At 40.4% G+C, this 16171-nt stretch overlaps 3 protein-coding genes across 3 annotated transcripts in view; 2 read left to right on the forward strand and 1 right to left on the reverse strand.

The window, feature by feature from the left end:
• Nucleotides 1-742: 742 nt before the first annotated feature.
• On the reverse strand, nt 743-8616 carry sgf29 (SAGA complex associated factor 29). The gene is made up of 10 exons (XM_071894675.2): nt 8490-8616; nt 7735-7808; nt 7512-7587; nt 6461-6533; nt 5751-5815; nt 5096-5225; nt 4373-4519; nt 3974-4009; nt 2841-3003; nt 743-1681 (listed from the first exon to the last, which is right to left on the reverse strand). Exons 2-10 carry the CDS (start codon nt 7798-7800, stop codon nt 1565-1567), a joined length of 873 nt encoding a protein of 290 aa, XP_071750776.1. The 5' UTR covers nt 7801-7808; nt 8490-8616; the 3' UTR covers nt 743-1564.
• doc2a (double C2-like domains, alpha) overlaps nt 2850-16171 on the forward strand; it is a 108945-nt gene continuing 95623 nt past the window's right edge. Inside the window, exon 1 of the mRNA XM_071894630.2 lies at nt 2850-3006. The gene's annotated coding sequence lies outside the window, so the exon portion shown is untranslated. The remainder of the gene's footprint in view (nt 3007-16171) is intronic.
• nupr1b (nuclear protein 1b) lies at nt 13929-15662 on the forward strand. The gene is made up of 3 exons (XM_071894667.2): nt 13929-14198; nt 14441-14576; nt 15218-15662. The coding sequence occupies exons 1-2, from the start codon at nt 14102-14104 to the stop codon at nt 14566-14568; spliced, it is 225 nt and encodes a 74-aa protein (XP_071750768.1). The 5' UTR covers nt 13929-14101; the 3' UTR covers nt 14569-14576; nt 15218-15662.

The following is a 16171-nucleotide window of genomic DNA, read 5'->3' on the forward strand; positions in this document are numbered from 1 at the left end:
AACTCTGATTTAATATTCACTTTCTGAAAAGGCCACAGGAGGCCAGCAGTCAGCCGGACAAAAATCTACATCATCAGACTGCAGAGGTGTGACCAAGTCAACTTTGCTCAAGTCCCAAGTCAGTCTCAAGTCTTGAGGCACAAGTCTCAAGTCGAGTCTCAAGTTTGAATGTAGAACACCAAGTCAAGTCCAAGTCCAGTCCATGTCATTAATGTCAAGTCTCAAGTCTAAATGTAGAACAGCAAGTCAAGTCAGAACAAATCAAGAGTCCAGCATCAATTTAATATCTTAAAGAAAACTAAATATCTAGGACTTTTCAATGCAATATGGTTTTAATAGGATACAAACTTGGTAAGAGCATCATGAGTTTGATTTCTATAATCAGTTTCAACTTCAATAAATTCAATCATTCCATACAAATTCAGAAAACAGAATTTAAATTCAGTCGTCTGCTGGAACAAATCTCATCACTTTCAATTAATCAATAAGTCATTTACACAAACACAAGATCTCAAGTCAAGACTTTAGAAACCTTTTCAAGTCATCAAAGTACAAGTCAGAGTCAAGTCACCAGAACCCAAGTCAAGTCTCAAGTAGTTAAAATTGTGACTCGAGTCCCCACCTCTGTTAGACTGCAACAATAAAAGGCTGGTCAGGTGATGCATGTGCCAATGTGTAGATGTTTCACTGAAGTACAAAACTCAACTATCAGGACAAAGTTTTTTTTTATTACAAAGCCTTCATTAACATTTTTGACATGTAAAAAAAACAAACATGCAAGTTTGACCAGCAGGCTTATGCACAATGCAGAACATCAACTAGACAATAAAAAAACCCAAATGAAACCATAGCAGAGTGCAGTAAAAAGCTGTACAACAACTGACATTATAATGACAGTAGGGCCGGGCGATATGGTTGAAATCAATATCACGCTAATCATAAGGATTTTTTTTCCGATATCAATATATATCTATGCAAAATCACATGTTAAATAATAAAATTCCTGTTCATCCTATTGAACCGAATGGTAATGTTAGGTAGGTGTCAAACGAAACTGACATTTTCAAATTATATTCCCACCATACCTCATTTTGTCAGAGTTTTTAAATAAAATTAGCTTGTTATCATCAGTTTAACAGCAGCATCGTGTGTCATGATCCCAAAATCACCACATCATCACCATGAGATTCCACTGACAGACAAATAAACGATAATATTCATATATCGCCCGGCCCCATAATGACATAAGAGATGTGTCAAATCTTTAACCCACGCCCGGGTCAAACAATAACAACAAGCTTGAACCGATCGTCACCTTCAGCGCAGATAATTCCATAATCTATCAATAAAAAATATGATCAGAGCTGCACAGTGTATCAGAACTTGCCCATTAGACGTTTCTGACGGCCCATTTCAGATTTTTGACAAATGTTTTTCTAGCCTAACTCAATGAATGAGATGGAAATTAGTGTTTTTCTGGAACAGGAGTGCGTTCCTATTCCCTGACAGGCTTCATCGTCGTCGTCGTCTCTTGGTCTTTCCCGGTCTTTCCCTCCCTTCTGCGTCACTTCTTCTTGTTCTCCTTGCAGGCGACCACGTAGCGCTGGGCCACGTTGAGCGGAGGGGAGTAGCCGTCGGCGTACGATGTGTCCTCAAACAGCACCGAGTAATCGTCCTGCGGCTGCAAACACACACACTCTGGTTAGAAGCTGCATGAGCTGCTCTCTCTCTGTTGGTCTGGTCTGTTGGTTCGGTAGTGTGTTACTGTTTGTTACTGTTGGACTGAACCGCCCCCAGGTTTAGTCCGGCACTCTGTGGGGAGACTGAGGTGGAAAACCAGCTGCTGGGAGCAACTGTTGGCACTGGGAACATAAATGTCACTCTTAAAGGATACGTTCAGTGATTTTTGACCTATATACAATTTGTCTCTTCCATACCTGTAGTACTATAGGTCCAAATTTACCAAACTTATCCTGTAAATCCAATAGAAAGCCGATTCTTCCGGTTTATCCAATTCTAAACAAAACCAAAACCTAATCAGTTTATGGAAAGAGTTCTAACAAGAAGGAATAATTACAAAGTCATGTGCGCCTCATATCTGATCACTTTCATTTGAATGGTCTACATTTTATATTTGATTTGTCTTGAATAAAAACTGACAGACTGCAACAGAGGGCTTTCAGATGATGTAACACATCCTCTGGCGGCCATATTGGAGGTCTTCAGCTCTTGGGCAACAACATTTTGCATTTCTAAACTTAGGACTTGACCACTTGTCTCAACAGTGTTAAAGGTTAATTTGCTGCTCTTTTTGACTGGGAACTGATCATTTAATCACTGATCCATCTGATTGATTTCATGTTTAGATAATGTCAGCTTGTTAGCTAGCTAACCATAGTATCTGGTTCTAGTTTTGTTGTTAACATCTGATTTGCACAATTGCAAATGTTACATGGACAGTAGCTAGTGACATCTAGTAGCAACAAGTTAACATTAATATTGTTTTGCTAAATGAGCCTGCTGGCTAGCTAGCTAACAGTTTGTTCAGGTTAACTGAGCTGACTCTTCTCAAGCTACAACTCAGAGTGTTTTGGAGTAGAGACTAGGGCTAAAGACAAGACAGTTTACTGTGTCACATTAACCTACATTTGGAAACAAATCCACCTTATCACACTATTCACTTTTACTGAGAACGTTACTGGATGGATCTACAGCCACACCACAACAAGCTTTTTTGTTTTTTAGCGCGCACACACTTCTCCAGTGAACCTCCATGATGGCGCCAGACGTGGCTAAACATAAACACAGTGGTGTGACGGGGCCGGCGTGTCGGGCCTCACCCTGTGCGGTGGAGTGTGGATGAGGGCCCGGTAGAAGCAGGTGGTCTGCGGGTAGAGGGCCAGAACCAGCTGGTCTTTACTGAACAGGGCCTCGGGGTCCGTCTCCGGGTTCGCCTTCCACTGAGGGAGCGGGATGATACGCCGTCTGCTCAGAGTGTGTCTCCTGGTCACACACAAACACACACATTTCAACCAGAGGTATTTCTGGACAGCCGGAGTTATTCAGACTGAGTGTGGGAGAGGAGAGCGTGGGATCAGAGGAAGGCAAAGAGGAGATGGACTGATAAAGGATATGATGAAGGAATTAGGATTTGATTGATTTGGGTTTTTGAAGGCCGACAGCAATACTGATAATTTGGGATTGAAGTTTCCGGTAGTTGATACTTTTGTAGATTTAAAAATTTGACTGCTTTCATGCCAAAAATGACAAATATTGAGTGTTTCCCAATAATTTTCTTCTTGTCAGGGTGGAAAAGCCTCTGAAGCAGCATTTAGACCATCATGGGACACTAAAACTCTCCACTGAAACGCAGACTAATGACATTTTTTTAGATGGGTGAGTAGCTCTTTAAGCCAGGGTGGGAAGAATTACTTACTAAAACATTACAGAACTATATGAAATGGATAAATAAAATGTACAAAGAAAATAAAATTGCATTGCAGGTTTCACAGACTGATGCTACTCCCACACCACACTGGAATGATTTCTCTGGACAGCCATCTAACAGAATAATAACCTCCATCATGTCAGAGGTGGATGAAACTGACCGGTAGATATCTGATTTCTAATAAATGATCTGATTTCCAATAAAAGGCCAATATCAACAAACATTTATAACGGTCCAACCCCAAAAGGAATGGATACGTGAAGATGTGAGAGGTGTCCCAAAGGAGATGAAAGGTAAACAAAAGAGGAAAGATGGTAGAGTAAAGACAACATGAAGGGGGGGAAAGTGGGAAACGTAGGAAGAGAAAGCGAGGTAAGAGAGAATGGCATGGAGGAATATAGGAGGATAAACACAGAGATACAAAAAACAGAAAGGGGATAAAGATGGGACTGAACAGCAAGAGTACAGACGATATGCTAATTAGTGTTAGAGATGGAGGATATGAAGCAATAACAGATAACTCACTCTTTTCCCTCTTCATCAATATCATCCACTTCATATCTAGAAGGAGGAGAGGTGAAACAGTCAGTTTTTGTTGAGCTGTGACTTCATAACTTACGACTTCATACCATGAAGATCATATCATGACATTTTGAATTTTAGGCAGATTTTCCTTCACTGGGCACTTGTGGGGAGAAATTTGCCATATCGGTGTTTTAATTGTTTGAAAAACGACCTGCTGGCATTGCTAACATTTCTTGTTGACAGCGATGACTACTGCTGGTGCCAAGCTAGCTCTAACATAAACAATGTAAAAAAAAAAAACAGATTTTAGGCTAGCTGAAGAATAAAGTACAAACTTCTCAATCGTGTAATGAGTGCCAGGTGAAGAAAAACATCAAACTAGTTGGTTGTAATGCGTACTTGTTGGTGGAGTGGCTGTAGCTGACCACTTCAGCCAGGATCCACTGCTCGTCTCCGTCCACTGCCTTCACCCTCGCCGCCACCTTATCCCCCTGCTTCGCCACGTAGTCGCTGCTGGCCGGGGTCGCCCCGCACAGAGGGGGCGGACTGGGGGACGGATGGAGAGAGAGAGAGAGAGAGAGAGAGAGAGAGAGGGGATGGAAAGCATAGGGAGAAAAAAACACCTGTAAGGTTGAGAAAAGCCTAAAGGCACAGGAGGAACTGCTTGCCTCGAGATGTGTTTGGGGGAAGCCCGTCTGTTTTTGATGCACTGTTTCTACATTGTATGAATTACAAATCAGTAAAAATTCAGCGCTCCTTCAACATCAGCTATTGTAGTACTCATAACTTATTTTTTAGTAAGTGTGAGGAAAAGAAGGGGCGTACAGGATTCCTTCTATCTATTAGAGAAGCTTTGGTGGCAGTTGTCAGCAGAGTGGGTTTTATATTGGGTTAAAGACTCAAAGAGCACGTAACCTTTAACGCCACATGTAAGGCTACCAGAACCCCCTTTAAACAGCAATAAACAGGGAAGAGACACTGCTGACATTCATTCACAAGTCATATGAAAAAAGAATCAGTGTTTTACATGACATCTCACAGTTGAAGTTTCCTTAAGGTGGACTGTAAAGAAGGTGGTCTGTAAAGGAAAAACTCCTGGGAGTCGTTCTGGACGGCAGCTACCTGTCGCCCGGCTTGCCGATCCACAGTGGGAGCGTCATGGCCGACTGCTGCAGGAGGGTCATCAGGACGCCCCGCCTCATCGTCTTCCTGGGAGGGTCGCTGTCACTGTACACTCCTGCCATCTTAGCAGCTGGGGTGCAGCAGGCGAGGGAGAGAGAAAAACATCAATGAAATGTTCCGTTTCTTGATGTAAATGCAACTTGGGTGCATTTACATCAGCTGGGATAAAGCAAATAAACAGGTTTCCTCGATGTAAAAAAAAAAATCACAGCAACCATGAAAATAGAAGGAGTCTTTCAAGAACTGATTAGTATTTGGCGAGTATTTATTTAGCAAAGCGATATTCATGTTAAGCCTAACCTTTCATCTGGCTGATCATACCAAGCCTGCATTATTATTTATTTGACAAATGCATTTCCGTTGCAATTTATCATATAATTTATTCATCTAAAAAAACAAAAAACAAAACATAATACGGAAGGGTAAAAACATTTTTGCAATATTGAAGAAATTTTATCAAATTTTCATCATCATCCAGCTTTTCTAATTTGATCTAAATGGAAACAGTTCTAGATCTTAAAAAGCACATGGTGGACTTCAGAAGTATGATACATCTCCCCAACACACACACACACACACACACACACAGACGTACCTATTCTCCTCTCCTCCAATAAAGATTTGATCTCTGCGATTTTATCAAGAGCATGACGCAGGATGCTGTGAAAACAAGAGAAACAAAAACCAGTCAACATGTCAAAGTGGATTTTCCTCAGGCGCTCTGCAACATGTTGCAACATTCTAGGAAATAATTAAAATACGAATGATTTTTGTGATAAAGGGATGACTGCTAAACTAAAGCCCTTTCTGGACAGGACTAGTATTACAGAGAAACTTGTGTAATTCACTGCACATCAAGTGATTTCAATGAAATGAGTGTTATTATTCAGAGAATGACGGAGGAGGCATTTCATTTTTGGAAATATATCACACACTAATTCCTCACACAACTCATGAAGCTTGTCTTGCTGGTGGGTGTACACAGTGAGAAATGGGGGTTTGGTAACAGGAGGTAAGTAATAAATAAAAGTAATGGTAATTTGCAAACACAGACTGTAGACCCAGACTGTACTGGAGCTGACAGACAGACGGAGGAGTTTGCTGAAAAACAAGAGATTATTCCTCTTCTAACTATCACTCCCATGGGGATGTTCACCCTGTAATAACCACAAATCACCTCCTGCAGGGGATTTAAATCACTGAATAAAACCAGTTACATTTACATCACCTGACTTCCTCCAGTCACACTAATCCCGTCCGGACAGGGCTGAAAACAAGGTGATACTGGAGTGCGTGTCCACTCACCTGCACTCTGCCTCAGCGTCTGCTTTGGCTGTGGTGTACAGTCCTCTCAGCTTAGTGCGGTAGTATGGGGAGGCTGGAAGAGGCAGGAAAACAATGCGTAAACCTATAGGTACCTGTGATTGTGATTGAATCTGGAGCCATATAATGCTGATTAATAGCCAGTTAGAATGGAAAAAATGTATTAGAGAGGCTCTCTTGGAATCCAGGGAGTTAGATCACGAAGAGAGAGAGATCATGGCCTCTAGTGCTAGAACATGCAAAATGCAAAAAATAAAAATAAAAATGGGCCATTCTCAAAAATAATACCAAGGCATACTTTTTGAAGTGAAAAATATTAGGGTGATGAAGGCATGTTAGCTGAAACCCATCTGTGGTAAGCAAATATAATAATGGCTTTTTAATATTTTTATATTTTGTATGTTTCAGTACTAGAGGCCATGATCTATCTCTCTTCAGGAAAAAGCTTATTATTTTGACCCTTCCTTGCTCAAATTGGTTTTGCAAATGTACAAAATGGTTACACACTGCATTTAGATTGTAGGAAACCTAGATAGTGCCATGTTTTTCTAGGTGTCAATATGTGCAGTTGGTCCAATCGCTGGGCACCTCTGGTAATATCAAACCTATATGAATCGACCTCTAAAATGACACAAGTTGTGAAATAACTGAAGTTAAAAAAGTATTCTGGCACAACTTCACCCACTAACAAGGTGCATGGAAAGGACAGGTAACACTGGGGAAGCGGAAATTCCTGCAATACTTTCAGTACTGAGGACAAAGATTTATTAGTCTAATGAATCTCTGTTTTCAGTACTGCAAGTGTTGTGGGAATTTCCTCTTTTGAAGTTGTGAGATCTCTGTCACAGTCTGGTGACCCCAGGAGAAACTGCCAGGAGCGAGGTTTTGGCAGTCACATCATAGGCCTAAATTATACACACACATTTAAATGGCCAGAAGTGAAAAGAGAGTGTGAGAGAGAGATGAGTATTATTCGCTCTCCCTCACACAGTGTTTGGAGATGGTAAAGAGTGTAAGCAATATGCCAACTGACTTTTGTTTTCTGTCTGCATCCTTTCATGTGTTTTCTGAATGTTGAGCAGATTGTGTTCACTGCGCGACCTCTCCTCCTGAAACAGAGACAGTGATGATTTATTATTTGGTTGACTTTAATTGATTGGTGATGCATCTATGGGGAAGTCAATTACAGAGGCACAGTGAGGTTTCTCCATTCTAAGTATGCAATGTTGACTACAATTAAGAGTCTCCTCGCTCACCTGGGTCTGTTTGATGAGTTGATGGAGCTCTGTCAGTAGCTCGGCAATCTTGGTATCAGCTGACATGTCTGTAGCTAGGAGTTAGGCAAGAGAGTTTTGTTTTGGCATTTTGTCCTGTTAAACAACTCATACACATGTAGTACCGAAACCTCATTCAAAAATCTGTCAGTTTAAAGTTGCCTTGCTTATTGGCAAAGGCCGTACGAATAACAGTCAAACGAATTATAAATGTTGATATTATATTGAAATAAGTGATCTTAGTGTATTGGATGTATGCCGAATTGAAGAGTAGTTCCTAATGATTCGATAAAGCTCTTAAGTCGTGTTCTAACTCGTATGTATGTTTGTTGATAAGCAAGGAAACATTAAAATGACAAATGTTTGAATGTAGTTTGTTTTGATGTTCTCTCCATGCGAGAATACGGCACGTATTGAGGCTATCGTCAACCAATATGTTGTTGGGCTAGATGCAGGGGAAATGTAAAACCTCAGGCAACTGGCCTTGAAGTTGTTTAAGTAGCTAAAAAGCTAAACTTTCTTATATAAACTAGGCTGTGTATTCTAAAGTGCTAACTGATGAAGAACTGACTGGGTTAGCAAGCGGTATGTTTAGCGGAGGTTAGCTAGCTTGCTTAGCTAACTAGAGCCAAAGTGAGATGTCTGCAATGCAACTTAGCTATGTATTTCGTTTGTGACGAGTCTAGTTATATAATATGCTTTATCTGTTTCTAAATATATTCTGTAAAGTTGCCTACCTTGCTAGTTTTGATTTATTGTCGGCTAGCTACATACACAGATTAGCTTCCGTTGACTAGCGTCAAGCCAGACACAATAAACAATAGGATTTCCGGTCAAAACTTTCAAAATAAACCCCCGAACAAGCGCTTCAATGCTTTTGGAGTAGCCTGATACAAAGAACAGAAGTGAAAAGAAAGACTAAACCTGGATGAAATGAAATTGCTGTATTTTTGATAGTAATGTTACTGTCCTATTCACACATTAATATCAGGTCGGCCGTAATAGAGCAGGAGCCTGTACAAGTTGGCATGAGGGACAAACAGTGTTAAGCGCTATCTGCAGCACTTTGGCATCAGACTACACAGTCAACAGACAAAACATCCGAGGTAGTAATGATTAACTGCTGCTGTGTTATAAACATGGCCTCTTCTCGGGCCAGTGTCAACACATGTACAGAGCCTTAATCTGTAACTTATCATTTTACATCATGTAAAAGTGTTTTAACAGCCAAGTCTCCACATAAAGTTCATGAACACGTCCACTATGGCTAGAAAACTGTTTTCCAGGGAGCAATGTGTCTAGTCAGCACATTTTTGTGGACACTGATGCAGGAGTATAGTCAAATTGTAAACTAGTGATAGTAAGCCTAATTTGAAATATAGTGTGTAGAAACATATTGATCATCATAAATGGACCAATAATGTGGCTTTAAAATAGGTTAAAAATGAACTTTGATCAAGGGATAAAGAGCCAAAGTGTGTGTGTGTGTGTGTGTGTGTGTGTGTGTGTGTGTGTGTGTGTGTGGTAGGGCAAAGGAAGGGGTGTTTACATGGAGATACAGTGGGAGTTAATATTCAACAGTGCAGACACAAAATAAGGTCATAAAGCAGCAGACACCGACGGCTGTTAGCTTATCTTCAGGTGTGTGTGTGTGTGTGTGTGTGTGTGTGTGTGTGTGTGTGTGTGTGCATGAGTGCATGCGTGCGCAAATGCATGCACAGGCAGTATTGAGGACACACTGTAACAACTTAGACGGGCGAGCTCATGTTTCAGCAAATATTTACTGCACAGAGCCGCATGTGAGGAGAGAGAGAGAGGGAGGGAAAGGAGGGCAAAGACATAAAAACACACAAAGAAAAAACACACAAAGACAAACTCAAGACTGGCAACATGACAGATAGAGTCACGGCTCGGAAGAAACATCCTGGAACCAGTTATAATAAAGAGTCTGAACCATAAATAAAAGGAGAGAGAGATAGTGACTGGGCGGTTTCTGTGTTTATGAGTCAGGAGCAGAGTCGTGCCTTCAACTCTCTCTTTTTCTCAACAGTTTCCTTGCAAACAGACCGATGACTCGCAGCCAAGGAGCTTTTCATGGAATGTTCCAGACGTTCAGCAGAAGTCACTTTTTTCAGCTCCTGATCTTGGAGACGAAACCCAAACAAAGTGTGCTGTAGATTATGTGGTGATACTTGAAGTGTTATTGTGATCAACGGTAGAAAGAGTACTGGAGTGTCCTGCTCAAGTTGAAGTACTGTTACTTTGCTGATATTTTACAGAAGTAAAAGCACCGGTGTGAAAATCTACTGAGGTAAAAGTAAAATGTAGCTCATGAACTCAGAGTAAAAGTCACTGAGTTCCTTTTTAGAAAAGAGAAAGTTGTTAGCTGAGATCTTTTCCATGTGACTCTAACAGGAGAGAGGACAGAGTTCAAACTAGATTCTTTTAACTGGAAAATTTGGAAATTGCAAAATAAATAAGTCAGATTCCTCTTCTCACTGTGAATGGATCCACAGTTTGTCAGTTTATGTTGATCCAGTTTCTGTTGCTGATGGAGAAACACAAAAGCTGTCCTCTGTAATGGATGGGATTCAATATGTAGTGAAGCACAATACTTCAGTAAAAACATACTTAAGTAAAAGTAAAATTACTGACTTTAAAAAATACTCCTAAAAGTACAAGTACTCAAAAAAACTACTCAATTACAGTAACGTGAGTCAGTGTAATTAGTTACTTCCACCCTTGATTGTGATGCATTATAAACATTATAAGCAACATTTCATTACAATATAATCATCGGACAAACATCAGAAAATGTCATTCAGTGTAATGTAACATTAACAGTACGGTTGTCCCATAAAGTATTTAATCCCTATATGTTTTTGTGCATTGTGCTTATTATATCAAGCTTTAATTCTAACAATAATCATGCAATAACAATGTGTTTATAAAGTGTTTATGATGCCTTACAATGCCTTCACACAGAACCAGTGTTTGTGGTTCTGTATGCTGGCAGCTTACTGAGCCGCAGACGGCTGTAAATGTTTTTCTTACTGCTTAACGTTCCATATCCGCTTCCATATTGTTTATCTAAAGCTGCTGTGTGTATGTGTGTGTGTGTGTGTGTGTGTGTATGTGTGTGTGTCTGTGTAGTTGCTGAATGTGAGCAGGACACTTACTGGGAAATTTGTAAACCAACGACTAAAACCTACATTTTCTGACCATTTTGAATTATATATATATATAAAAAACCATTATGTAACTTCTGCACTGTATTTTGACGTTGGAAACAGTGCGACTGCCCTGTAATTACAGAGTGAGTCGAGGATGAGTGGAGCTGAGCAGTCAGGGAGCGTGACGGGATGTTTCCACTGCTTTCATGAGCCCTGCACACAGTTCAGGTGACCTCACACTTGAGAAATACGACTTTGAGAGTGTAAGGAATGTAAACCTCATCATGATGTATCCCATAACCAAAATACTCACAAGGAATCTGCCTGTTCTTGTGTGATTCTTGTACATTTTTTGTCCTGTAAATCTACCTCTTTCTTCCTTTTGATTTGTGTGTATGTGTGATTTTATGTTTGTATCGTATGGGTCTGGCCTTTTTATCATAATGGAGTTTGTAAATGCTTGATGTTTTTACTTTTTACTTATACATATGTGTATGATTGTGTTATTTTAATATAGCTTTTAAGTGTTTGTCTTCTCTTAAAGTTGTTTTTATGTCTTTTCTTTCTTTCATCCTCTTGTTGTGAAGTGCTTTGTAAGCTGTGTTTTAAAAAGTCGCTCTATAAATAAAGTTTGGTTAGGCACACCGCCTGACCAAACTTTGACGTAAAACCAAACCAAACCAATCAAACCGAAACCATAAAAAAAATCAATTTTCATGTCATGGTGATGCTTTAGGCCTTTCACACACTTTGTGCTGTGCTTCTAACATGGAAAAATAAAACTGTTATGTAAATCGCTCCTAAAATGACCGTTGTTTTGGTTGGGAATATCAGAAACCACAGCCACGGATCATTTCATTCTGTATGAGAAACAACGACAAAGCTCCTGTCGCATTTTGCCATTTAGTCACAATGCAATTCTGAAAATAGGCATTTTCAGCTATTGCACAAAAAAATGACTTTTACTTTTGACTTTGGCTGATGTGTCGCACCTTAGAAAACGGTTCAGCAAGCAAAGTTTCTTCAGTTAAAAGAAACAAGAGAGCACTTTGATTTGTATGTATTTGTATGTAGAGTTTTATGTCCTATATTCAATTTGGTGACAGAGAACCAGAAGTTATTTTCAACCAGAACAACCTTCTGCACTCAGATAAGTTTAGTCCAAAGTTTGTTTTACATAGCAATGTCATGACATGTTTGATGCTGATTAGGTGAGTAGCTCAGTTTCTGTGATTCTTCAACAGCGACACACACACACATACACACACACACACACACACACACACACACACACACACACACACACACACACACACACACAGGGTTCTCTGGTCTGGTTTTAGCGGGCAGGGCTGGACAGGACAGACGAGGCGGTTTGGAAACAGGGAATCAGGTCACGGTGAAGTGAACGTGAGAAGGGTGAGCGGTGTGCTGCAGGTGGTGATAAGGAGTGTAAAACAATATTAGCCTAATCTAATCTGTTTCAGATAGAAGTGAAGGCCGGACTTTGGAGATGTGCAGTGTGAAAAGTAGGACTTGATTCAGGCCTGAGGAAGAGACCGCACACTGATCTGAATATGCAGAACACAGAGGTGTGACCAAGTCTGCTTTGCTCGGGCTATTTTGGGCAAAAAGAAGTATATGCATGTTAAAAAAATCCATTCAAATGCATTTGTGTTTCCAGATACATGTTACTACGCAGGAGAAAAGAGCAGAGGTGCAACCAAAAAACACTATAAAGACACTGCAAAGGGCTTGATCATGAACCGTTTATACTTCAAATACTGCACAGCATTTATTCCTGTTGCCTGCAAAACTCTCAAAGTTTAAACTCAAGATTTGTGGCTGACAACTGCCATTGCTGCAACCAAATAATTGAAAATTGATTCATGTGAAATACTCATACTAATCAACCACTTGAAGATAATGAAGATCTTTTTGCAGGACAGAAACGATAATGGTCACCAGCAGGTTGAGGTTATTTGTGACTCGTAGATGCAATTATTCATAATCTGGCTCATTAGAGGGAAGTTTCAGTGGGGTTACAGACAACATTACGGGTTACTGTAGGCCTCTTTATGTTTCTGTTCATTTGTTTGCTGAGTAGAAATTCAAAAGCTATTGTCCTTAATGGAACCAGCAAGTGCAAGTATTCCCTGTTATTATTTTTTTTTTATGGTTGTTGTTGAATATGGCCATTGTTTCGGTTGAGTGGTTTATTTCACATCATGTCATTTGGAATACATTAATAGATTAGTGAAGGTTGTTTGACTCTTTGTATTCTGGTTGCTCTGCCAAAAACTATAAACTGACTTCCAAAGAGTCCATGAAAACACTCCAAAATACTTATAAAAAAAAAAGGGCATGGATTTAACTGATGGTCACATTATAGGCTGAAATGTTTTGGTTTCTTCAGAGAATCTTACACGTGATACCTGGCCAAGTTTTTAGAAAAGCCTACTGTTTATTGGGTATGGCATGGTGTGGCACTCACCACACCTTAGTTAGTCCAAATTGTATTTTTTATCATTAAAATGGAGAGCTGAAATTACCTGAAATCTATTTTGAAGTCATGTGTAGCCTAAACAAAAACCACATCAGGGAGCATTCAGGACCAATATTCCCTCTGAGCGGATAGTCTGGTGACAATTCATCACCAAACAATAATGTCATGTTAGTCATCGGTGACTGCTCCACTTTATCCCCAGAAAAACAATTCAGTCTATTTATAAGCAGGTTTGGTGGAAAACGATATTAGGCTGCAGGGAATGCCAGTGAATTGAGCCTAAAATGTACAATACATATACCCACAAAGCAAAACACAGTCTAAACAAATATGCCATGCTGACCTCCAGCTCCAGTGACATTTTGGGCTGGGTTTGATTAAACGTTTACTAAAAATGATGCAACTTTTCTGCAAGCAGAAAGGGGAAACCTGATGGGAGTGTCGGTGCGGAGGCGGAGCGGCGGGCTGCTATAAAAACACACGGTGAACTTCAGATAAACAGTAGCTTGTTTTCTGAGAGGAGAACCTGCATCCAGACAGCAGAAGACTTTTCACCCAGCCGTTGTTTTTGTTGCTCAACGACAAGTCAGTCTCTCCAGAATTTTTACAGTTTTTAAAGCTTGACAAACTTTTTCTGTCGACTTTTTTTCAAACACTTAGAGAAACAGACATGAGTTTCGTCGACGTGAAGAACCTCGAGCCAACCAGTTTTGAAGACCAGTATTACGATGAATACGAATATTACAACTTGACGGACAAATACACAGGTAAGAAACGTGGCGTTTTGTTTGTTTATTTTGCGTATTTTCGATCTTTTCTCGAACAAACAACGTAAATAACAAACACTAAGAAAGCTACAGTTAGTCTCGACTAAATGTGAATAAACCTAGAAACGCGTTAGCTAGCTGGTAGGCTATATTATCGTGTGAAGACTTGAGTGTAAAATAGTTTCGCGTGTATGTTGGTGTGTTTTTGTTTTGTTTATAACCAGTCGTGGTTTTGTTTACAGGTGGCGCTGCTCGCAAAGGCAGGACAAAGAAGGAGGCTTGTGAAAACACCAACCGACCCAACCCCGGAGGACACGAACGGAAGATTGTGGAGAAACTTCAAAACAGCGAAAAGAAAGCCAAGGAGTGAGAACTGAGGTGAGAGTATTCCGATTCACCATGCAGTCCTTACTCCAGTAAAATTTAAACTTTCAGCTGGTTAGCCTGTTATTCACACATTCTGCATCCACTAAAATACACCATTTTAATTAAATAATCGCTACTTGATAGCTTGAATATACGCCGAATTAAAAGGTGGCTCCTGGCGATTCAGAAAAGTTGTTGGATCGTTTTATGGGGTGCATGATAAACAAGGCCACATTAAATTACCATGTTTTTGAATGGATTTTGGTGTGAGCGCTCCATACAAGAGAACAGAATTTGTTGTGTGCTAGAGGCAGGTAAAAGTGATACACCTGCCTATGATGGACATCCCTTGACTCCTCCTATTCATAGTATTGTTACATTACCGCATGGCCATCTTGGTAGGATAATAACAGGTGATCCTAATAAATTAACAGGTGATTATAATCAAAAAGACAGCCACAGCCAATGAGCTGTGTATATTGTAGCTAAAGCACCATATTGGTATGAAATGCATGTGACATCATGAGAATACTATGAACAGGATTCATCACTGCCAGCAGCACGGCAGCCATCAGCATATTTTCCCAAGTTGTCGACCACAACAGTGAAGTGACTTTGCTCCACCATAACAGCAGTTTCATCTCATCTTGTAGGGCAAATCGGACGGCTAACCCTGGAAACCGACCTTGGCCGCCTTGGCGACAGAACGAGATGGGCAGACGGCAGCAGCGTCACGAGCTCCGACCAGCGAGGTGAACACGGCACAGGAGGAGACACGCGCCTCGCCAGACTGATGCTGCAGCTTCATGCTCCCCGACAGGCCAGCAGCGTTCAGACTGCAGACTGTGTGCTTCCCTTGCATGAGGCGTTTCAGCTGCAGTGTGAACCCCTCACCTGTGACGGTGTCTACCTGTGTCGGTGGTCTGGTTGACCATGTGACGCAAGTGGGGCGCACCGGGTGTGGTGATGGTGGCAGTTGTGTTAACTTCTCCATGTGTTTTTAATGTCTTAAATGACAAGGTTTTTCAATGGATTATTTTTTTAAAAAGCAAGCAATGTTTTAAACTTGTTTGGAAATAAATGTTTTTTTAAAGACAAGTCTGTGTGGTTTTTGTCTTTTTTCCTCATGGGCTTTGGTTAGATTGGCACTTGACATAGCTCCAAATGGGTCCTGTAATTATAATTATTGCTTTTCCTGTCTATCCACCTCTCAAACATAATGAAACAAGGTCTTGGTCTCCTTGTTATATTCATAGCTGCAGGGCCTGAAATATGGATCCACCAGCAGGTGGCAGCGACTGACTAAAATCAATGATGTGTGTGAAAGCACTGCAATGTGAAGAGGCTAAAGTACCAAGAAGCATCAAGGGATTATAGTGTTTGAATATTTGCTCTTACTGAGCACAATGTGACAAGATGAAAGAACAGGGTCCATGTCAGTTTGACTCTCCACTCAGTCAAGCTGCAACCTGAAGTCCAAACCTCCCAGGATGTGGTTTTTAAATAGAAATAGGTTTTGCTTTTTCAAATGGCATTTATATTTTGCTCTGTCAGAATATCAGTTTTTTAAATTGAATTATGCACTTGGCATTATATAACTGGAAGTC

The sequence above is a fragment of the Centroberyx gerrardi genome, chromosome 7, assembly GCF_048128805.1.
Source record: "Centroberyx gerrardi isolate f3 chromosome 7, fCenGer3.hap1.cur.20231027, whole genome shotgun sequence".
In the NCBI taxonomy this organism is placed as follows: Eukaryota; Metazoa; Chordata; class Actinopteri; order Beryciformes; family Berycidae; genus Centroberyx; species Centroberyx gerrardi.

Excerpts from the sequence above, each read along its gene's own strand:
- sgf29 (XM_071894675.2), bottom strand. The coding sequence starts at position 7,800 with ATGTCAGCTGATACCAAGATTGCCGAGCTACTGACAGAGCTCCATCAA. Across the intron at positions 7,588-7,734 it reads AACTCATCAAACAGACCCAG|GAGGAGAGGTCGCGCAGTGA; the intron begins GTGAGCGAGGAG and ends TCTCTGTTTCAG. Across the intron at positions 3,004-3,973 it reads ATTGATGAAGAGGGAAAAGA|GAGACACACTCTGAGCAGAC; the intron begins GTGAGTTATCTG and ends GTGTGTGACCAG.
- nupr1b (XM_071894667.2), top strand. The coding sequence starts at position 14,102 with ATGAGTTTCGTCGACGTGAAGAACCTCGAGCCAACCAGTTTTGAAGAC. Across the intron at positions 14,199-14,440 it reads CTTGACGGACAAATACACAG|GTGGCGCTGCTCGCAAAGGC; the intron begins GTAAGAAACGTG and ends TTTTGTTTACAG.